The 24149-nt window shown below is 40.6% G+C and overlaps 1 protein-coding gene across 5 annotated transcripts in view; it reads left to right on the top strand.

The window, feature by feature from the left end:
* XRCC4 (X-ray repair cross complementing 4) overlaps positions 1 to 24149 on the top strand; it is a 144117-nt gene that overhangs the window by 68403 nt on the left and 51565 nt on the right. For 4 of the 5 annotated variants that reach the window (XM_064735758.1, XM_064735761.1, XM_064735759.1 and 1 more), the window contains exon 7: positions 18982 to 19129. In XM_064735758.1, coding sequence (XP_064591828.1) covers positions 18982 to 19129 — 148 coding nt within the window. Of the gene's footprint in view, positions 1 to 18981; positions 19134 to 24149 lie in introns of those variants that run through there. The other variant, XM_064735762.1, reaches the window with a different exon arrangement.

Below are 24149 nucleotides of genomic sequence, written 5' to 3'. Positions count from 1 at the left end.
ATCCATGATGCTGCATACATCACATGCACAGATTTAATGCAGAATATTAGAAATCTGTGAAACTTGGAAGGGGGAAAATGGCTTCAAAGGGGAAAAACGGCTTCAAAATAATCCAGGCACAATAGGCAAATGCCATGAGTAGTTATTGTTCCAGATTTTGTTGTGCATTTTGCTGCATTCTGCTTGGTTTTGAAGCCTCACCTGAACTCGCTGGTTTATGTACAGCAGGCCAGGTGACCTCATAAAGGAGCTCACAGTTACATACCCTGTGTCCAGGCAGGTCAAACATCAAATTTCACACTCTAAAAGAAAACTTTCCCATGTGGCAACTGATAAAGGGGAGATATTTTCACATCTGGAGCTGTCAGCAACATCTTATTAGCTTGTTTTTTGGTTTTTTGTGGGTTTTTTTTGCTTACTATATAAATTAAAAGTAATAAAGGAAATAATTCCAAAGCAAAAGTATTGTAAACTCTGAATTTTGCTTTTTTTTTTTTAATTTGGTGCAGAGAGAATTCCAGTATACATGAAACACAGTGTGCATTTCCTCATACAAATACCTCATTTATTTACTGTTTTTTTCTTTTTAATATCTGATTAGTTTTATTCTCTTAAGACACACAAAACATGACACTTGATAACTTCACAGAGAGAGTAAAATCCATGAGGTTCACAGCTTTATATTTATATTTAGAAAAACAGGTGCAAAACAATACTCTGTGCATCCTGAGTATGATGCCCCTATCTTAGAAACAAAGTAGCTAATTTTTGTTTTAAGAAGGTAGATTTAAAGAAAAAGAAGCTCACAGGTGAATTCATTTTCCTGCAGTTTTCATCTCCATTTCATAAGGCTTTACCTAACTTTGCTCCTGTTCCTGCAAGTTAACAGGTGTGATTGTGATCACCTGGGACCAATCGCACTGAAATCATTGGGCCCTCTTTGAAATTCTTCTCAAATTTAAACCAAATAATTCACTTTTCCAGAAAAGGTATCCCTGTAGTCAAGCTACAAACCTCTTTTTCCCTTGTAGCTTATAAAAATATTAATTATAACTCATTTATAACTCATTACCAATTCTGTCATGTGCAAAGAGGCACAATATCACTCTTGATGCAAACAGAAATTTGGATGCTCTGTGAACAGTTCAGAACATACTGTTCTGGAAATCTGGATATTTAAATGTAAATTAAAAAGAGTGACCCTATTTAATTATCTTTTTTTTTTTTTTTCTCATAGAATATGGGGTAAAATTTAAACTTTTTTGTGTAGATATCAATTATGTCCAGATTAATCATAAACAAAATGAAACAAAAAAGGTACATTACCATACATATATATGTTCCAGTATTTTTAAATATAATGAGAATATACTAAGAATGAAAACTTGGCATTGATTCCATGATAGTTTTTCTTAGTCTCTCTTAAGTAGTAACTCCTCAATCATTTGAAAGCCACAATCAAAATAAATTAATGTTCAGTGTTGATGTGCATGGCAGAAAACCAGTTTACTATGCCTATGTCAAATGGCTTCCAGGGCATTCCTTTGTTCAGTTTGAGAGCAGAGTTTTTGGAGTTTTTGTATTTAATAAGGATATAAAACTTCCTCAACAAAAAAGTGAATAGGCAACTCTTTGGTGACTGTGCTGATAGTTAAAAATCTCAGCTTTCAAGAGTGCCAAAGTAATTTTCATTATTTAATGGGTTAATCCATCAGTAGCTTGGAAGGAAATTTGATGTAGCCAGTTCAGGCAAGACCAAAAGTCTTAATTTTTGTCTCTGTAATGAACCTGGTTGTTTCAGGTGGAGAAATAAACTCAGCTTGTAGGAGAACACCTTGGAGCAGAGTTTTGTCTCAGCTGAGACTGGGTCTCACAGGTGTGCTCACCTGGCTGCAATGCTGTCCCAGCTTACACAGCCCCCAGTTTCCCTTTGCTGATCCTGCAACTGTCTCCAATTCCATACAGGAAAAGCAGGGTTTATTTGGGATTAGCCATACTGTGAGCTGTTGTCTCAGTCAGGAGAAAAACATCTCTTTAATCTATAGCCAGGTGTTGGATTCTCACAAGGATATTCATTACCTGGGTTCCTGGGAGAGGAGGGTCAGGTCAGGAGTATCTGATTGCCAGCAATTTCCTTGAGACCTTGCCCGGTTAACCTGTCTGTAATCCCCAGGGGTTCTTTTGGGGGCTGATGGTGGCATTCTGGCACTCTCCATGGGTTATTTGAATTTTGTCCCACCATCTTCACGTGGCGTTAATGCACTTCATCTGCTCTAAGCTTCAAAGTAATTAAAAAAAAAAAAGAGAGAAATTTCAAATACAAAAAAAAGCTGTTTTATGCTCCCCACTTGACTGTTTACTTCATTACACCTCAACAAATATTAACTACTCTAGTTAGGCATGAAATTTGGTCTACTTTGGGAACAGTATCATTAACTAAATGGCTCATTAGTACAGCTTGTTGCTCCTTCAGGAAGCATCAAAACCCTTTGGGGGCAATCTTTGAATTCTAGCAAGACTTGGAGAATTTTGATGGAGGTGAAATTTTCTTTTGTTGTTTTTGTTGGATTTGTTTTTTCTTTTGTTTTGTTCTAGAGGTGAGGAGAAGAAAGCCAAAAGCAATGCCTTCACTCCATGGAGCTGCCCTGCGGCGCAGGGGAGAGGGAAGGAATATGTGATAGGATTTGGGACACATCTCCCTGAAAGGAGGCAGTGGCTTCTTGCATTGTTGATCAGTGTGTGAGTGAGGGGAATGAGGATGGAGCAGGTCCCAAAATGTGTGTGTTTGTGTTGGAAACAGCACGCACGCAGGGTGTCACCTGACAGAGCCCCTAACACATGCACGGAGTGCAGTAAGCAGCCTTGAGGAAATCTCCTGGGAAAGCTGATTTTTCCAAAGCAGTTGCATGTTGTGAACCCCTGAATATCCCTTGTTAGGTAAAACACTTTGTGCTTGGTTACCAGTGACTCCTGTTTTCCATGTGTGGAAGACTCACAGTGTTTTTTGTTGGGATTTGCAGGAACACCCCCTTGGTGTGGGAAGGAAAAGAAAACAAGAGAAAAAAAAAGGAAAAAAGATTGATGTGCAAAATGGCAAGGATATTTGGTATATAAGTAATTTGCTTGGCTAGTCTCTAAAAGTCCCACATAATCCATGAGATTCACAGAGGGTTGAGTGTAGATCACACAGACTGGTTTGTGTTGGAAGGGACCTTGAGGAGCACCCAGTTCCTTGGCAGGGACACCTTCCACTGCCCCAGGCTGCTGCAAGCCCCAGTGTGCAGCCTGCCAGGGATCCAGGGGCAGCCCCAGCTTCAGTGGGCACCCTGTGCCAGGGTCTCCTCACCCTTCCAGCACCCATGCTTTTCACCTGACTGCTTTTATTGGCGTGAATTTCCTCATAGCCCGTAACAAGCAGTTCGTTTTTTGTTCAGTCCTCATGCTGAACAGAGCCTTTTCTTAGATCAGAATCAGCTCCTCTCTATTTGCTGTGAGACACTGCTTGCCATCAGCTTCCATCTGTGTCCAGAGGTGAATCCTCATCCTTACTCCAGCACTGCTCCTAAGAGCACTGGGCTCATTACCTGTCCTCCACAAAGTCTGTGCCTTGCTCAGCCCTGGCTCTACCCAGCACTGTTTGCAGCCTGCCTGAAGACAGAGTTCCCCGATTCCCTCACTTGACAACAACAAATCTGAGTCACAATTCCCAGCCATGTCCCCAGGTATGCTGAGCAAATCTCCCCACAGGACTGGGCCGCCTGTTTGTGCGGCTGCTGCCTGCAAAACGAGCCTTTGTGCAGCAGGTTCAAAACATCAGCAGCTGGTTGATGCCCCAGTGGAGGCTCCTTGTAAATTGCACCTGGTTTGATTTCAGTTCTGTAGAGCAAACAGGTCAATTCCAATATTATCACCTACCTTGGCTGGTAAAGGAAAACAAAATCTGGGGATTGATGTGAAATGCAGATGGACTTTTAGGTTAAATGGATTTTCAATCATTTCACTATACTGTCATTCATTTTTGATGTGAGCTGCTCTATTTTTACTTCACCTTGCTGTTTTTTCTGTCCCTCCCATGTCTAAAACTATTTCATTAACCAGTGAAATTTAGGAACATGTTCTGCCAAGCTTCTGTAACTTCTGAGGACATTAACAAATCACTAACCAAGCACGAAATGCCATCAGGATGCAGAAGAAATTTAAATGCACCTCTTCTCTGCATGCCCAGGAGGGATAAGCTGCTATTGTGCACTTAGCTTAACTTTTCATCAAACTGGAGAACAGAGAACTATTTTCTTTCTGGAAATTGTAGTTTAAACTTCCCAGAAATGATTAAGTCTCATAGCTTTTAGGGAAATGTAAAAAGTGCTTCTGCCCACCAAGGACTTCATAAAGATTTCTGGCACTTGTGACATGAATGCATCTGTCTTTTCCTTGTGATCGGAAATGGAGGCAGGCTGTGACTGATGGAAATGTGATTTCCAATTCCCCACTTCCCTCTGCCTAAACTCAGTTTTTCTGGGGTTTTTTTGAGAGACAGAAAAATGAAAGATGTTGCACAGGTAGCAACCAGACTGAGCAGCTGCCCTCAATTATTGCAGGCTGGTGACACTGACCACATCACACCAAGGGTAAAATCAGATTTCTGCCATGAGTCCTAACATCTTGGGCACCTTCCCCATGAAGCAGGGCAGGAATTAGAAGGTTCCCAACAGAGGATTTTTGAGGGCTATGAGTGCTTTCAAGCTATCCTTACAATGTTTGAATAATAGGACTGATGGCAGTAATTTCCAGGAAGCATCATCAGCAAGCTCAAAGCTGTGATTAGCCTTTGGTTTGTGAGCGAATTATGTCACTTTCTAGGCTACTGAGCTGCTTCCTGATGCTTATTCTTTACTCGGTTGCAACACTTGGTTCAGGAGCTGCCAAATGAAAAAATCTACTCTTTTTCTAGGCATATGAACATCAAAAAGCTGTTTCAATAGCTGAGAACCTCCTGCTTAGCTGCTTAGCACAGCTGAATTTTGATAATCTGAGGAAAAAATACCCAGAAAATCACTGGAATCAGGCATCATTCTCACTGCACCCTGAGAGAAGGAGGGTCTTGTCCACCTCACAGGAACACAGAATTGCAGATTCATTGATTCCCTAAGATTGGGTAAAACATCAAAGATCATGGAGTCAGATGGTGAAGCCAGCACTGCCACATCCCTAAACACCACATCCTCACATCTATTGAACACTTTAAAGGATGATTCCACCACTACCCCAGTCAGCCCATCCAGCATTTGAAAACCCTTTGTGTGAATAAATTATTCCTAATACCCAAACTAATCCTCCCCTGGTGCAACCTGAGGCCATTTCCTCTTGTCCTGTCTCTTGTCAGGAGTCAGAAGAAATCAACCCCCATGTTGTCAACCTCTGAGTTTTGGAGAGCCAAGGAGAGGAGATGGTTTATTTTGGATAAACTAAGGATGGAAGACATGCAGCCGTCCCATTGCAGGCACCTTTATGTGCACTGGAGGTATTTCATATGCAGGGGGAGGCCAACTGTGCCACTGAAGTGTCACAGACACTGGAGGGCTGCACAGAGCATCCAGACAAGCCAGCACTTTCAGGAGATACTTATATTTTATGGCTAAAAGACATTAAATAGTTTCCTAAAGCCCCAGCCCCACTGAAGATGTGTCCGTAGCCTACTGAGGAGAATCTTTACTGCATGAATGATGGAAAATTGCCTTAAAATAAATCACTGGTGAGTTCCCCCTGTTGAGCTTGAGGGAAAGGAATGGGCACAGGAGATGAGCCTTAGTGGGGTAAGGGGATATAATCACAGTTCCTGTCTTCTGGTGGGAGAAAAGCTGTTAAATTCATGGTACAGATTAGGGATTTTGCAGCTCTAAGGTGGGAACAATGTCTGTTTCACTCTGTGCTGCTCCATCCTTCTGCTGCAATGAGTAGTAGCAGTAAAGGACATAACAAGATGCATTTTCATTTAATTTTTTTTCTTTACTTTTTGAAAAATGGGACATCAGACAGGAAGAAGTGGCATTTTGATGAGATTAAGGTATTTCCCACTTCATTCTCCTCGCTGTGGCTTGCTGGAATTACTGCAGGAGAGATGTGACATTTATTAATGGCAGCCAGTGGCTCAGTCAGTGATGACCCTTATCCATATTGCAGTGAATTAACCATGCTGTGTATCCATGTCCTTTGTCTGGGATGGGAAACTGGAAGGGAAAGCAGCCCCCAAATCCTTCCTTGCAGCAGCCTGGTGTCTCAGAGCTGAGCTTCTCCCAGTGGCCCAGGCTGCTGTTCCCATTCCGGACAACACTGACATTTTTAATTCACGTCTGCTTCTCAGAACAAATCATCCCTTTGTTGCTCATGGGCCAGAGGAACTTTAAAATCCCTGTCTGGCAGACAGGAGGTGGCTTTATTTTCCTTAGATATCCTTGGATAACTAGATCAACACAGTTCTTGTTATCAGCTGGAATAGTTGTTATTAGTGAAAACAGTGTTAGAGGAAATAACAGGTATTTTTGTAGCGAGGGTTCCTGAGGGTAAATGGTGAAGGCACAGAGCATTTTCCTTTTTTAAACCACCAAAACAAGAGGCTGTGATGTGTGAGCATGCAGGCTAGCCATTAGTGTGTCAGCAGTTTAAAAATGGATGTTTTAGTCATGGTAGTGCTTTTTTCCTACTACTTCAGGGGAAAGAAAGCAGCAATGGACCTTAAGCTCTTTCATACAATTTAACAAAAAAGAACAAAGCTGCTATGTGCAGGTTTTGTGGGAGAGGGAATGGTCAAGAAGGATTCTAGGTGTTTCTCAGGTAATGGTATTACTCAGCTGCCTTTTCAGGAAATACAATTTGAAGTGACTGCGTTCATGCCCAGCATGCAATTAGCTTTTTTCTTTGTTTTGTGCATTTCACCAGCAAGCTCTATCCCAGAATAATACCCTGAATTCTCAATTGGTGTAATTCATGATGGTTCCATTAACTTCCAGAGAGACTGCTCTGGCTTATTCTGGCCCAAAGTGTTCAGTTCTGAACGTGCAATAAAAGTGTTACTCATCTGAGCAGCCGCTATTCACATCAGCACTCTGTGCCCAGTCCTGGAGGTTTTAATGTGTTTTTTGTTGGTCAACAAAGAGGGTGTTGTGTGCACGGGCAAAGATGAGATGTATCTTTCTCTGCTTTTGAGCTCTGCTCTGACGTTTTTCACTCTTCTGCACAGTGCTTTCCTCCACGAGGAGTCAGACCAGACTGGCCTTCCTGGGAGGCAGCCTGCCAAAATAGCACCCAGTGCCAGCAACCGTGGGACTGAGGGCAGCACTGTGGAACTCCAACTGGAGCACACTAGGAAAATATTTTTTTAAATGTCTGATTTGGAACTCTGTGTGATTTCTTTTTTTTTTTTTTATTTCTCCCGCCTCCTTTTTTTTTTTTTTTTTTTTTTTATTTTAGGTATACAAATATAATAATGATTAATCCATTCCGATAAAAGAAAATCGCAGGTTCTCAAACGTCTTTTTGGATAAGTATTATGATGGTTAGAAACAATGTTAGTTAAAGGCAAAAATTCTAGCTTTAAATAATATCTGCATTGTTTTTTTCTAAGGATCAGGCTGTCAACACAGCACTACTCAGGACAGCTGGAGTACTTCTAAGATGAAACCTTTCATTTGAGAAAATGTGATATGAAGATTCTCTGTTGCACATTTCTCTTTTTTTTTTTTTTCTGGAAAGAATGGAAAAAAATCAAATTATGTAATATTTTCTGCTTATAGAACCTTGGTATGCCTTTATATCATCCCACACATCACCTGCCCAACCTAGTGACTTTATTCTGCTTTTACTGTTAGTGAGCTTAATCCTTCATGTCTTTGTAGCCTGCCACATCTTTTTTTTCTCTTGGTTCTCTAGAAAAATTCACAAAGTAATTCATACTTTCTAACATCTTCAGCAAATTTCTCTGGAAATAACCCACTGACATTCTTCCTTTGATGACATTTTGTTTTTACTGTATTTCATCACTAGGATTTAGCATGTGGTTTATATCACAGTGATCATCCCTTGATATTTTTTCTGAAGCAAGGTGCCAGAGGAAAAACTCTTTTCAGTCTAAACTAGTCTGTTTTGTTGTGGTGGGAAAAGGAGTGTGTGTTTACACACCCTTTGTATTTAAATCCCATTTTCTCTAAGCTTTATTTAGTTAGAGGGAGACTGTATTACTTTTTGTAATCAAACCTTACCATTACAGTAACTGTTGTTTTGGAGAAATGTCAGGAAGTGTTTAAAATTTCCACAGGGCCTTAATAATTTAAATGAATTTTTGTTGGTAAAGGGGCATGAGAATTGCCCAGTGTAATGAAATTACAAAAATACATTAAATATAGAAAAGCATTTTCTTCTTGCGTATAGATATTTTGAGCTTGCATGAAATATTAAGCAACCATAAATTATCCCTATATATAGATATATTTTTTTTTAGAATCACAACACTTTGATGGAGGGGTAGAGGAATTGCATCAAGCTATGCCAGTCTAGGCTGTGTTTCACCCTTCAGTAATCCCTCAAGCAGCTGATACTCTGCAAATTTCAGCAAAACTTAGTAGGGAGACTCTTTATCAGAAGAAAATACTATGTTTCCTGAGCTTGGGTGTTTGGGGCTTGCGTTTCCAAGTGGGTTTGGGGGTTTGGGTGATCAAGCCCCTGTCATTCCCATGTCAATAAACAATTCTCCTGGTGCCTCCTGGCCCTGGAGGCTCGCAGGGACGTTGGCTGGGGGAGGATCTGTGGAACATGAGCACAGCCCAGGGCGTGATCCTGTTTTTTCTCCTGCAGCTTTTGCCATATGGAAAGACTATCCCAGAGTTAGTGGTTCCCAGGGGAGCAGGGCCAGTCCTGTGAGGAGTCTGGCCATCACACACACTGACCTCACCCTGCATCCTGGCTCTGCAGCCCTGCTGTCTGGCTCACTTGTTTGCCATGGTCTTCTGCCATCCATCTCCGCCACAGCCCTCCAAAAAATCCCTGAGGATGTCCCAGCTTGTCCATTCCCTGTGCACCACAGGTGTTTTTGAGGTCCTGAAGCTGAGCTCCTTCCTGACTGTGCCCTGTTACTGCTGGGCTTTGCTCATGGTCACAGCCCAGCCAGACCAGGAGAGCCCTGCACATGCCCAAGGGAAGAAAAACAGCCCAGGTCAGGGTATGAACACAGCTCTGGGCTCCTGCCACAGTCCATTCGCAATCAATAATTAATGGTGGCTGTGGATGTGTCTGTGTGAGTGTTTAAGAGCATCTAAACAGAGGTTGTTACAGTTTAAACCAACTTCTCCATTCTGATTGAGACCTGGTGATTGATAATTTTCTGTTCATCATGTATCAATGCCCGGGCTTCACGTTCATTGTTCAGTAAGTGTTGTAATAAATATTAATGTGTTGCTGCTCTCAAAGTACTTACTGAGATCTTTAAAATTCTTTAAATATGCCCTCAGAGCCTCTTAGGGCAACCAGAATTACCTGTAGCATTTTCCAAAGCAGAATTATCCCGTGATGTTGATTGAGATTGTGCCAGTGCATCTGCCATAAAAACATTAATGTCATGTCTGACTGAGGCACCTTCCATGTTCATCATTTCTGAATCCATTTACAAAGACCTTAATGGCAGCTGTATATAAAGACATGCCATAATGACATCTTAAATGCTGTCTTTAAATTCACAGCATGGAAAGCCTTTTAGGAATACGGTATGACAAAAAAAAAAAAAAAAAAAAAAGAAAAAAGCAGAGAGCTGACAGCAATTTGTAGATAATACTCATGGTATGTCTTTTATTTAGTGGAGGTTTGATATTGATTTCAAGAGAAATAAATGGGTCCAGAAAGGTAATAGTGTAAATAGAACTTTGTTCCTAGTGAATGACATGTGAGACTTCAGTTCAGCTTCCACATTTCAAAGGAAATACAGGAAAATGCATGGCAGAGTTTGGAACTGTATCAGCTGGTTATACAAAATTAAAAAATACACAGTAGAAGTAAAAGATCTAGAGCTTGTTACATTCGGGGAAAAAAAATGTGTGTGCGTACAAAAAGCACAATATAAGTACACCAAAAATCACTTCTACAGCAAAGGTTATTTCGAAAGGGCATGAGCTTCTCATGGAACAGTCTTGGAGAAGGAAGGGGTCTGAAATAATTCTGTCACTTTCTGGGCAATGATCTGCTTTTGCCAGTCACCACAGTCTCTTCAGTTTGTCTCAAAGTTTGCTAAAGGCAGGAAAAGAAAAGGAGAATGGATATAAAAGAAGGCAGTACAAAATCTCACAGGCTTCACCCCAATTTTTTGATGATCATCACTGAAGAGTGGAGGATGCTGGGGCAAAGTTTGGCCTCCCTGAGGTTGTCATGTTGAACTTCCCGATTTTTCACTTCATTTTTCAAGACACTGAATACTTCAGGCAGTGGTTTAATCTTTAAAATACTTAAAAATTTTGAAAAGGCCAAATCACATTTATGTCTAAATTTGCTTCCTTAATTAGATCACAATGTCGGCGTCACCTTTGGTCCTATCTGAAGCTCCGTTTGGGGCATGAATTGGGGTTTTCACCCTCAGCATTGGCTGAAGGGTGATGGGCAGGCACACTTTATAATCTTTTGCATGCTGACGAATCACGTTGGCCATCAGAGTGGCTCGTGGGCCATTAGATCCCAGATTTTCTTGTGTCTGAGCCTTGCTCAACAGCACTGGCCTTCTCCTTGTGCCTGCCCACCCCAGGAATCACCACTTCCCTTTTACTCATCCCAACTTTTGTCCTCTGACAATGACATTTTGAGTGATTGGGCTCTGTGCTGTCATTAATTCTGTATGTTCATGTGTAAGGACAGTTTTGAAGTGGCTGGTTTGTGTTCCAGGGTTAAAGCTGTGTGTTGTTTTGGAGGGGGCACAGGTCTTGTGTCGCCAACTTATTTTACAGTGGGTTATTTTAAAGCTTTAAATCTGTCTTTTTCTCTAAAAGATGTAGTGCCACATATTTATGTTGCTATTTTATCTCTAAAATAGCACCACGTGTTTATGCTGCTGTAAAAATAAGTAGCAAAATCCCTTCTGTTCTGAATGTAGTATTTGTTTAAATATTTTTGTGCTTCCTTACAAATATAGAGTGAAATACAGGCAAGCAAAGTTCCTGTTTAAGTAGGTTTCTACTTTAGATTTCTTTTATTATTTTAGATTTTTCAACCTGAAATGTTTTCTCTACCTAAAATAGAAATACCTATAATGCAAAAAACTGTAATGTGCAATACAAGTGAAAAAAATCTTAGGCTTATAAGTACAACACGATCAAATTATTGGTAGAGGTTGCAAATTTATCCACCAAAAAATGCCACATTAGGAAAACATAAATTTTCCAGAGTTGTGGCCTCCCTTGAGTTGTATTGATTTCCTCAAAGGTTGTTTAATGGGCAAAGAAATCATTCTTGTGGCAGAGGAGTCTGACCTCCAAGGCCCTGGAGGGAATGTCCCGAGTTCAGGTCACACTTGGGTTTTAAGGCTGCCTTTGGTACGCAGGGGAAAATCTCTCAGTCCATTCCCTAGGAATCCCATGGAGTTCCCAGGGAATTTACTGTCTGTCAGGATGGTGATTCTCCAAACAAGCTCTAATCAGGGAGACCAGGTAGTGCAAAGGCTGCTGAAGCACCAGTGCCTTATCCAAAGGAATAAGAAAATAAATTTAACAAGTGGTGGATTCACAGAATCATTTATTCAAGTTAGAAAATCCCTGCCAGCCCATGGATTCCCAGCTGTGCCCAGTCCCCACCTTGTCCCCAGCCCAGAGCTCCGAGTGCCACCTCCAGGTGCTGCCTGCAGGGCTGGGCACTCCAAGCCCCCCTGGGCAGTGCCAGGGCAGCTCCTGAGCCCCCTTTCCATAGGGAAATTCCTGCTGTGCCCACCCTGAGCTGCCCTGGCCCAGCCTGAGGCCGTTCCCTCTGCTCCTGTCCCCGTTCCCCCCGGCTGTGCCCTCCTGGCAGGAGCTGTGCAGAGCCACAAGGGCCCCCCGAGCCTCCTTTGCTCCAGGCTGAGCCCCTGCCCGGCTCCCTCAGCCTCTCCTGGGGCTCCATTCCCTTCCCAGCTCCGTTCCCTGCCCCGGCCGCAGCCCCTCCATTGCCCGTGTGAGGGCCCGGAGGTGCCGCAGCCCTCAAGGTGCGGCCTCAGCAGGCCCGGCCCAGGGACGGGCCCTGCCCCGCTCCTGCTGCCGCCCCCCGGCCGGCACAGCCCCGGGGCCATCGGCCTCTGGGCACTCTGCTGGCTCAGAAAGTCAAAATAAAGCTGAATAACGTCAAAAGGCTTTCTTGCGTACAGATCTTGCAGCGGCTGTTGTGTATTTCTCCATCCAGGAGAATCACAGCAGCTCTCACTACATGCATGAGGGGTTTGAGACTTAATTCAGAAGCAGTACACTGTTTATTTTTTAAATAGTGGTCATGAACAAATATATTACTTACTTTCACATTCCTTATAGCCACACAGACAACCTCTGTTACCTGCAGAGGTTGTGGAGTCCCCAAAAGTCTCCCCAAAGGGGTTCCAGGCCAGGTTGGACAGGGCTTGGAGCACCCTGGGACAGTGGAAGGTGTCCCTGTCCATGGCAGGGGTGGGACTGAATGAGCTTTAAGATCCCTTCCAACCCAAACCATTCCACAATTCTGTGGTTTCATGACTACATAAAGGTTAACAAAATAATCACTTACTGGCTTGAAATCAGTAAATAATGTTGATTATTCACGTTCTTCTTTAGGACTGGTTTTCAGACCTTGGACTCCACATCCACACAGCCTGAGGTTAGGGATAATACCGATTTCTGACATGTGGGTCAGAAATCTTTAGAGGTGATCATTGGAAGCCCCACCACCGCTGGTGCCAGGGCCTGGATCAGCTGGGTGGGCCAGAGCCACATCAGCTCAGACACCAGAAAATCCAAGTCGAGCAAAAAATGATGGAATTCCAGGCACGAGGTTTATGCTTTACGAGCCTGGTGAGGAATTACTCTGGGCTCCACTACCTCACATTGAATTGAGACATCACAGCCCAGAAATCTTTCCCATAGCGGCCTCATGATTTCAGCCCTTGTGTCTGCCTGCTTTGTTGTTTTGCTTACTCGACCTGCATGGTGCTTCATGCCTCCTGGGAGTTATGTCCAGAAGCCTCCTACCTCCACCCTGGGTGGTACAGATGATCCAAACGGGACATCCCGGGAGCCCAGAGGATGACTCCAGCAAACAGGCACACCCGGGACACTGAGCTCATCCAAACCTCTTCAAACCACGACCTTTCTGGTGCTGATGCCTGAGCTTGGATGTGCTTGTGTGCTGGATGACTGCATCCAGCCGTGGTGCACAGAAAATTAGCCTTAATTCAGAGATTTGAAGAGATTCGAGGGCCAGAGAGGGAGGAAAGGTCCGTGCAGTAAATCAGGAATTGCAGTGGATTGTTGAAAAGCTGTTGCTGAGCAGCCTAAAGCTTTGTCCCCAAACAGCCCCTGGCCAAGCCTAAAAGCACCACAGCATCGGAGCCACGAGCTTTTTGCTGCCTCTGTCAAGCACCCATAGAAAATAAAGCAGGGAAGACATTGTTAGATTTTTATTAGGGGATTTAGACTGGTAAGGAGATTTTTAGGTGTCAATATTGAAATTGCAAAATGTTGCCTGCCTGATACACACAAGGAATGATCTGAGCATATCCCAAAACTTTCTCTTTGTGCTCTGAGTGAGGTGCCAACTTCCAGGAGCTACAGGGACTATAAATTTGTAGTATTTTCAAACAAAATCATAACCTTTAGCAATGCGTGTAAGCAGGGACTTTTTTTAGAATTATAATAGTACTGCATTATTTTTAGGCAAAACACATTGATATGGATTATTGAAAATTAGTATCTCTCCTCCTCAATGTTGTTCATTGAAATTTCCCTTCTTAAGGTACTTTGTAAAAGAGGACTCTCTATTACAGATCATAGTTTTGATGATTAAAATTAATGAGCTCCCTCAGAGTCTCTTGGATATGTGTAAAATGCATTATGTTTTTATCCTCATGTGCTTTGATAGATGGAAAGAGACTTTTTCATGCCTCATGACTAAATTTATTATTTGTGTGTCAAATTTACCCAAATTTTTTTTCCCAATGTAGTTTCAAGACAATGTGAGATGGCAACAGATGAGCACCTGAGTTATCCCAAATAAAAAAGCATTGAGAAGGAAACCTTATGGCAAACAGATTTTACCATAACTTGATTGGTTTCCCTTCAGGTGTGAAATGAGGGTGTTTTGTGGGGGATTTTTGTTTGGTTTGTTGTTTATTTGTTTGTGTTTTTTTAATAAAACAGTTGTATTTAAAAAGATTTTAGAAAAGGGTGATATCAGGAAAAGAATTGACTTTGCAAATAAAAAACTCAGTGGTAATACAGCCTAGAAGGGTGAAATGTAAACTTCCTTACTGGGCTGAATACAATTTATAAATTTTGTATAGCTGGAGCTAAACTTCTTGCTGGAGTTGTTTTAAAATGTGTCTTCATAAACACTTCCCATGGAAATATTCTTTGTAAAAATAAATGTTAATAACCAGCTGACAGAGAATTTATGGAACCTTGGTCTCAGCTGCCTCTTGGTCCCAGGGGATTATGGTACAGTAAACCCAAATTTATACAAAGAATTAAATATACAGTAGGGCAGGACAAAAAGAACAGGGAATGTCTTTCACTATTTTCCTAAAATTAATATAATGACATATTCCTGTTGCTTTCACTGCAGCAGATGCATGGACTGTAAATAGCAGTGTTTAGTATCTCTGAGTGATCTAAACAAGTCAATTTCCCATGAGAAATGCCAGGATCTGTGCACACGGGGTAACTTCAGAGTAGGTAGGAATGGTGTTTCCTCAGCTGCCTGTCAGGAACGACTTCATCCTGCTTTGCAGATACATCCCTGGGATGTGTTAATTTCCATACCCGTTCATTTGGAAGGCTCTGCTGAGACTGTCAGAGAGATGCTAATTATCGTCAGCCGCGGTGATCCCTGGGGAATTATGCTGGGATTGAGGAACCAGGGAATGGCTGGAGTTACAGTCAAGGATTAAAGTGATGAGTTTTGCTTCCTCTCTGCTTTTGCCTTTCTCTGGCAGCTTGGGGACAGCTCTCACAGGCAGTCCTGCTGCTCTCCAGGTGCCTCTCAGCCCATTTTGTCTAATATTGGTGCTGATTTTAGGTTAAATCAGCAGCTTTATTAAGGAGCAGAACGTGGAAGTCCAGTTGATTAATTCCATGGAGCAACACATGCTGCCTGGAGTTAGGCAGAATTCAGCCAGGGAGTTCTGCTCTGCTAACAGGAGGGCTCTAGGAGGAATTTAGGGGAGTTACAATAGTGTTAATGTCTGAAAATCTGAGCAAATTCTCCTAAGTCTGATGAAAAAGCTGAATTTTCATTCAGAAGATTAAAAAATTGTTAGAATTCTGTGCTGTTGATGAAATCTCCAGGATAGGAGATAATTTTAAATGAAGGTTTTTCTTCAGGATAAATGCTTGTCCTTTAAAAGTATTTCCTGTTCTGTACCAATCTGGAGAAGCCCTTTTTCTTTTATTTTTTTTCTTTATTTTTTTTTAATAACTGCGAGTTCTTTATTGTGATCAAACTAAGTAATTTCACTTAGTGATGCAGGCTGAAAATGTGAATGTCCTTTGAATCCGTTTAATCATTTGTTATATCTTGACTATATAACAGCAAAGTGAGGAGAAGTAATGCCTGTGATTGAGTTTCCTTTAGGTAAAATCAGATTAATTGCAGCTTTTTTTTCTTGCTTGTGGTCCATCACTCATAATTTGAACATCAGGGCTGTGTATTCTGTCTGTGTGAAGTTAGGTCATTGTAGGCAAACAAATTCCTCAGTTTTGAAAAACTTCTGCCTGCTTTTTGCTTGCTTTGGTCCCTGTTTATATTTTTTATGGCAAAACAAAGCTTTTGGTGGTGATTTTAGCCCTTTATTGCTGTACTGAGAGGATCTGGATCCTGTTTTCTCAGTGACTCTCTCATGAATAATTAGGCAAGGCAAAGCTGTAGGATTTTTCATTAGAGGTGATGGTGTACTCAAATGAAGATTCACAGAGTCATTGCTTTTCTCACACTGAAAGGTGGATATGGCAGATTGGAAGGTATTTTTTTAAAACAATTGACTTCTGTATATAAAAATAAAGTAATGCAAAAGTGTATTGTAGAATCTAACAGAATTGCCTGCCTGTAACTAGGCTGCAGAAGTTAATTTCTCTACTTTCAGGGATCCTTATGCTGTATTTCCAAATGTCTTATGAGTCCTGACATTTTTCTCTATTAAAGGCATTTTCTGTTTCCTGGTCCCCAGCATTGTGGGGCTGCATTGATTTAATTTCATCCTGGGTCTTCCAAACCAATGACAGCTATTTTTACTTTTCAGTTATTCTCTAGAATGCCCTATTGAAAAGCTCCTTCAACCCACCAAATAATATCACTTTTTAAAATTACAAAAAAAGAACCCCCAAAACAACATAAAACCCTCCAACCAGCAGGAGTTTTTATTTAAAGCCTTTTATCTCCTGGGCACAGATATTCTTCTAGTACTTGAACCATAGTTCCCTTCTTGCTCTCTTTATCAATCTCATTTCTTGCAGTTACTCTCCTGCAGGAAGTATGTTATCTATTGGGAATATTTTCTTTTCTTAATCAATGTTTGGTGTAGGAGGTTTAATTACTGTTTTTCATCTAGCAGTACTCTTGTCTGTGTCTAAATTGCTACCATTCCTCTCAAAGGTATAACAATCATTCATATTGAATCACATAATATAAAAGTAAGAAATTTAATTTCACGAGGAGTCAAGGAACTTTCCTTCCTTAAAACGTTGCTTAAATTTGGACAGAAAATATTTTCAGGATGAAAAGCTAGGCTTGTGCCTAGGACTGTCTCTCATTTTTCCAAAAGATTTTTACATTGAGCAATGAATAACATTTTGCTGAAGCTTTCTTTGGCTTTTAGTCAAGTGCTATAAATGAATTCATTAATGGGAATTATTTTTGGGTAGCAGTAGTGGGTGTGTGTTTAAAGTCCAGTGGTGATGCATGGTACTGTGAGAGTCAAGTGCATTCCATCTTTTCTTCAGCAATTCTGAGTTTTAGCTTGGAGGAAAGAAACAAGCACAACAAAAATGTGCTGGTCAACCCTCACCCATGAGCCAATCTGCTGCTCTTTGTGAGATTGAATTCTGGCCTACTTGAATTCAATCTTTAAGCCATTCTTTTGGTATAGTTAAAATAAATTAATATTTTAGAAACAGAAGAAAATAAAATCTTTTGAAATAATTTTAGACACAGAAGAGTTCTCTGTCTAAATTGCAAAAAAACTGCTGGGCATGAGGGCTGTGCTCTCCAGTGCACATTCTGCAGGTGAAAACGCAGAGACATTTCTTTACTACGCTAGGAAAATTTAGGTTTTGTATATGACGTTCACCTCTGGGTCTACTTTTTTGCCAAAATAGAGGGCATGGGAGGAAAACAGCAGAAAAGAAGGATAGGAGTTATGATAGTAAATTTATTCCAGTTTGTTGGATTCTTGACAGCAAACTGCTCTGTGTGTATTCATGATGAAGACGCCAACTTTGAATAGTGATGTTGAAATATATAAAATAATGTTTATGGAAATGTTGGACACACTGCCCCAGACAGGTAAAGAGTAACTATCATAAATATATTTTCAGCATTTAGCACTGGAAAAGCATGCATATCTGGTTAAAGTTTAGTGTGGAGACTTAGGATGTCATTTCACCCTTCTAAGCATTTATTGTAGGAATGTATCCTGTCTGTGCTGGACTTTGGAACTTGTTAATTACCTTGTGCCTTGGAAATATGTCAGCTAATACCTGTTGTCACCCTGCAAGTATCTGCAAGTCAGTGATGTGGTGTAGTGCATGCTGGTGAATATTTAATATTATTAAATGTTAGGTTTGTGCTTCACTGAGGGCAGAGGCTCTAGGGAGCCTCTGATTAATTTATCAGTGTTCTTGGCCAGAAACACATGTTTCTTTGAGAAATGGTAAAAATGCCACTTGTGGGCTGTGTGTTACCTCCCTGCTTCATTTTCAGTACATGTGGGTAAGAATTCTGAAAGCAATGGGGAAAAAGGATTCCTTACTTACTTTCTCTGAAAAATGTTTGTGTTGAATCTCAAATTATGGCATCTTTCATCCACGTGAGGATTAAACCACCCTAAAATGCACAGAAATGTAATAAACAGGGAAGTTACCCTAACAGCTTCAGCCTCAGTCACCACATTGTTATTGAATATATTCCAGCTGAAATTTGTGCTGTTCTGTTGTCTTGAAAATTATAGGTAATTTATGATTTCATTTTGAAAGCAGGCATACCAAATGAAAATACACTGCAGGATGTTGATAGCTGGGATTAAAATGTCTGTATAACTTCTGAATGCATTAATAGGGGACTTTTTGTTTTATCTTTCCTTTAGCTTAAGGAAGGATCTGCTTGTCTTGACATTTGAGTTTTGAGTATGTAGTTGTCAAAGTGGAGAGAGGTTTGTTGTTTAAGGGTAGATAAAGCATGTTTTATGAATTTACATGGCAATTTAAATAGGTACATGAACCTGGACAGAGCCTGCTTCACTCAACTTCCGCAAAAGAGGCAGTGAAATTCCAGACAGATTGTCCAGTTTAAGGTTGGTGGTGTTTCTCTCCACTGGTTACAAAGAGATGCAGAGGGAAGATTATCTTTCTAGTCTAAATTAAGTCTTTTTGAACACGCCTTTATGTCACAAACTTCTCCCAATTCTGAGGCCATTTTGTGACTACAGACATTTTCATAAGAAAGGCGCAGAAAATCAATATTTTGAGGGTTGTCTCGAAACACTTCAAATGTCAGATTCCCTTTGACCTTGGCTGTTTTTCCTCTTGGCAGCTCCAGAACGAAGGGATTCCTCCCTGCTGGGCAGCCCAGACATCGTGGACCCAGCTCCCAGGAGAAAACGAAGGCAAAGGACAGCAAAACCTGCAGGGACAGGAGCTAAGGTGGCTGCTTTAGAGGCAGAGCAGCCAGCCCAGGAAAAGTAAGTGGGTTTTAAATATATAGGAACGTTTTTATGCTCACAGATCTCATCGGGGTCATGGGACTCCAAACCCATTTTGGCATGGACAGCCTCTGGTTGAGGAGGTTCCAAGCTCACACCCTGCGATTCTGCCTTTGGGATTCCAGTGCAAAGAAATTACCTCTCAATTCCATCTTTAATAGATTTTTTTTTTCAGGACGTGGAGTCTCCAGACAGCAAAAAGTTTGCTCTTACAACACAAAGGGAGTCAGGATTTGTAACACTTAAAAGTATTTTTCTTATGTCCATTTCAGCTTCTGGAAATCTTTCCAGGTGTTCTGGGAGGTGCTTATAGCTACGCATAGAGTTGCCTCAGAGCTCTGATGGGATTGGTAGCATTTTCTTCTAAAACCTGGCTATTTTTCCTAAATACATGGTAAATTACATTTGAAAATACATATTTTCCATTTTTATCTGTAATATTCCGTGGATTGTAAACTCCTTGAACAGCCATGGACAGAAGTAGATTACAAAGACATTTCTCATGATTAGCAAAGATTTCTGTTTAAATCGGCAGGAAAATTATCTTACTTTGACGTAAAAGTTGTGGTTTGACGCCAGCTAGGAATGTTTGAATTTACAATCCTGTTTTATTAGGTTAAAAATTGAATTTTTTTAGGATGGTTTAGAAATATGTCAGGCCTTGCTTTTTTTGTTCTTTTACATCCCAGTCCATTGCAGTGGAAAATCCCCTTTCCCCATTGTATTTGGTCAGTTTGATTTTGATAGCTTGCCTGTGCTTGCCTGAAATTCAGGTTCATTTTATTTCATATTGATTGTTGAAGGAAAACCTATGGAGGCAAAGTATTGCAAATATACAGAAGCCTTGGACTGAGTAATAATCTTTTTATTTATATCTGAGTCCTGTGTGTAGGAGGACTAAGAATATAGTGATATTTTTGTTTTAATTCTTATTTGAAATAACGGCAAACTTTAGTAGAAACAGAGCAGCATTATGATTTTCATATGTGCAAAGAATTTCTGCTCTGATTACAGATTGAGTCAGGGCTGAATCTAAAGAGTGGCTCTTCTTATTGGCAACACCATAATTAGTTATATTTTGATACTGGGCATATGGAGCATCCATTCTATCAGTTTCTCTCTCCATTTTTCTTTCCTGCACCTTGTGTGGCAGTGACAATTCTTGGATTAGACAGGAGGATAGGAAATATCCCTGTTTACCTGAAACCTTACAAAATCTGAGCTGAAATAATTTCCACATTGCTGGTTATTTTTTTCAACGTCACTGAAGTTTTTAAGCTTCACCTGAAGTCTTTTGCCAGCTGCTAATCAAGTTTTCAGTCAATTTGCTTGGCTAATAATTTTCGGTTCTCTTCAGCCTGTCAAAAGTGGGGAGGTGGAGAATTAGCACGGCGATCCAGTTCACAAACATAGGTGTCCTTTTGTGGAGTAATTTGTAATTACTCCAGTAATTTGTGCTGATGGAATGCCAAATCCTTGGTGCTGCAAAGGGCTTCATCTTAAGCTGACAGCACAGTGGGGTCCTGCCCAAAATGTTCTCCAGTACTGTGTCACTGAGCAAAAACAAAACAAAACAAAAAAATTAAAACTTATTTATCCAAGAAGAGGGGTGTCAGTGGGGGAAGTTAACTTGGAAATTCCTTCAGCTCTGGAAGTGCTCCATCACAAACAGGGAGATGGGGAGCATGTTCTGGGATCAAGTGCAAATGCACCAACGAGTCCTCCCTCCTTCCTGGGCTCTCCTGCTCAGACCTGCAGCCAGGGCCGGCTCCTTCATGCACATAAAAATGTAAATGCTTCGAGGCCAAGTCGCACAAAACCCTTTCCCTCAGTTCTTGCTGTATCAAACAGAGCTTGTTTAGGGTTGTTTCCCATGTGGAATTTCTGGTGACGTCAGCAGCGCTCTCCAGGCCAGGGAAGGGCTGCCACAAACCCAACACCTCCAGCCTGATGCTGCCCTAAAGCTGCTGCATCCTGAGTTCCTCGATGCAAGATCCTAAAAAATGTCTCTGTAGCAAAGGAAGGTGCCCAAGGTTTTATTCTCCCTTTGTCTTTCAGATGGTTTTTTGATAACAAAGTGTTTTTCAGTGTTTTCGCGTAAGAAAAGTTGTGTCTTAACTTTCATCTATTTTTCATAAAACTTCACAGTGTGCTAAGAAAGTAGCATTTATCCTAAACTTGAGAACTTTAAGTCATCAAAACATAAAGGATTCTATTTCTGCAAATATTTCAGATTTATGGATGTCAGGGCTAGTTGTGTGGCAATTCTCTGCGCCTTGGAATGAAAATATATTCTTGGATATGACCAAAAATACTCAGAAGAATGCAAATAAATGTTTGTTTGACACAGAAATTAGAGCAAAAGAGTGCTGCCTTTCTCATGCTTTGTGTGTGGGTGCAGTGGCAGGAAAAGGAGTTGAATTGTATTTATCCATATAGACATCTAGTATTACAGTGGCAATTTATTCAAGGGCTAAATCAACATTTTTAATGAAACTTGGCAATGTGCTTTGGATAATATTAAGCTTAGTGAAAGTAGCCATGAGAGCAGCAAGGAACTGAACTAGGATTTGTGGAACAAGGTCTCTAAATGATCTGTTTAATTATTTGCTGAAATAAAGATGTACTTTAGGATAAAGTAGAAATTTAGAATAATTAGTGGGTTAGCCAACTGCCAAGAATGAGGTGTATCCAGCTCTCTAGGAGGTTTTTCTTAAATCAGAGATATCCAGTGGAAGGAAATGCTTCTTTGGGCAGACAGATGTTACTTTCAATGAATAACAGCTGACCTATGGCTCTTAATTTACACATTTTAAAAATACATAAGGACATAAAGTAAATCTTACTTTTCAAAACACAATTGAGCCAGGAAGTAAAATAAAATTATTCTGATTCCAGTACACCGTGATGGTCTTGGTGCAGCTTTAACTGTAGCTTAATATCTGGCAATTTCCTAAGGTGCAAGGCAGAGATAATATATAAGTCAAGTTAAGATGTAAATTCTGCTTTTCACAATTTGCATTTTGTAATTGGAGGAGAAAAAAAAATTAATAAGAGCATTCCCAATCCACAGTTAGAAGTTATGGTTATTGAGGCATTACCCAAATCTCTTTGGGGGCTGCACATGAATGGCACTAATAGCTGTGTGGAATATGCATTCAATATAGAGGCTTAGCTCTATGGCCTGTCAGCCTGAATCCTGTAAATAACTGGATGTTTCCTTAATATTTTCACTTTAAAAGTGCTGGAACCTACTTGAGAGCAGATAGTACCTACTGAAGATGGCAATTTTTTTAATATAATTTTAAAAATGGAGTGTAGTCATTGAACAAAACCTGCAGACAGAGACTACTATGTAACAGAGATGGGGTCTCTATAGCTAAAATAAAAATAAATCAGGAAAAAGCTTCTATTTCTAGTGCAAGTTACATCTTTCCACTTTGATTTATCAAAATCGAGGGGGTGGTTTTTTAATGAGTTAAGACTAACAAAACCTTTTCATTTCTGTCTTGCATTTTTTTCTAATAAAGGATCTTTTATTGTCCTCATTCACACATGTGTTTCCTGGGAGAAAGGCTTTGCTGGATATGGCTCAAAATATCCATAAGTTATTCTGTATATTTCAAAATATAATCCATTCCTGCTGCTCGAGGGTATTCATAATTTCTGTGCTATTTAATGCATGCCTGCTGTTGAGTGGATGTACAATTACAGTAGTGGTTTGGGGAAAGGCATCTTAAATACAGGAAAAACATTCTTATGGATGCAAATACGCTGGATTCTCCTGAGAAGAAGACCAGAAAAATAATTTTAAGAAAAGTTCTTACAGAGGAAGTGTTCCATAATTGTGAGAAGCAAGTGTTAAGAGATACTCTTAATCCAGCTGAGAAGTAACACGTATTTTTTTTTAATGAGGAATTCCCTGTTTACAACAAGCACTGTGACTCTGACTTATTAGTTGTTCTGTGTGCCAAAAATTTCAGTTTCATAAGTCTAGCTCAGTCCATTTGATGTCACTGTTACTGCCTTTATTTTTTTTTTTTTTTTAATTGAAATTTGACTTTTGCTGGCTTGATACCTCTTGCTTGAGTGATAGAATGGAGTGACGGTCAGAATCAGGCCTAAATTTAAATTGGAGGAAAGAGATATGTTACCTCACTATGTTTGACTTTGCCAAAATTTCAAGGTGCGGGTCAATTTGATGGGACCTTTGCTACCAGTAATTAAATTATTTCTTTTTTTTTTTTTTACACATAAACACTGCTTCTTCAGAGAGCTCTCAGAAACACCCAGAGAAATGTAATCAGGTTTCTGAGAGTGTGTTTGAAGGTCCCAGGAGCTGCCAGGGGGAGGCTCGTGCCACCTGCCTTGCCATCCCTTGCCCCGCCAGAGGCCAAGCAGGCAATGTAATTTTTACTTTAAACACGATTTAAAGTTACGGTGCTCACACTCCCTGTTTGTTCCTGGCTTCAAGGCCTGATTAAACTTAGTCATGTGTGTAATTGTGGGTAGAATGAGCTGCTGCATGGTTTTTACTTGTTAATGATAAATGTGGATTTTTTTTTTTTTTTTTGACCATTCTTCATGCTCTCCTCCCTTCAAAAGGTTTCTTTTCGAGTCTTTGCAGGTATATGTAATTTATTTGGAAAGAAATCCTCCAGCATTGTATCCCAATACTGTAATAAGCTGGACTTGTCTTTTCTTTTGATAAACTTCCACCACCTTAAAAGTACTTGGAGTCTGTGGTGAGCCCAGGGCTCCCTGGGGACCCTCTCTCTGCATTTGTTTAATTCATTGCTTGCAGTTCACATTTTTGGAGCCCTAATGCAAAGTTTATTTAAAGTGTGGTCTGCCACCACCAGTGACTCAGGTAGGAGAAACCACAGATCTGTCCGGGAATCTGGCATTCTCAGAGGGTGACAAACCAGACTTTGGGTTTTCTGTCTCACACAACAACTCTTTCTTCTCGTAAAAGTTCAACCACGCAAAAATTGTCATT

This window comes from Zonotrichia leucophrys, chromosome Z, assembly GCF_028769735.1.
Source record: "Zonotrichia leucophrys gambelii isolate GWCS_2022_RI chromosome Z, RI_Zleu_2.0, whole genome shotgun sequence".
NCBI classification, from domain to species: domain Eukaryota; kingdom Metazoa; phylum Chordata; class Aves; order Passeriformes; family Passerellidae; genus Zonotrichia; species Zonotrichia leucophrys.
The sequence above is the reverse complement of the archived record's forward strand: the minus strand, read 5'-3'. Positions and strand labels throughout refer to the sequence as shown.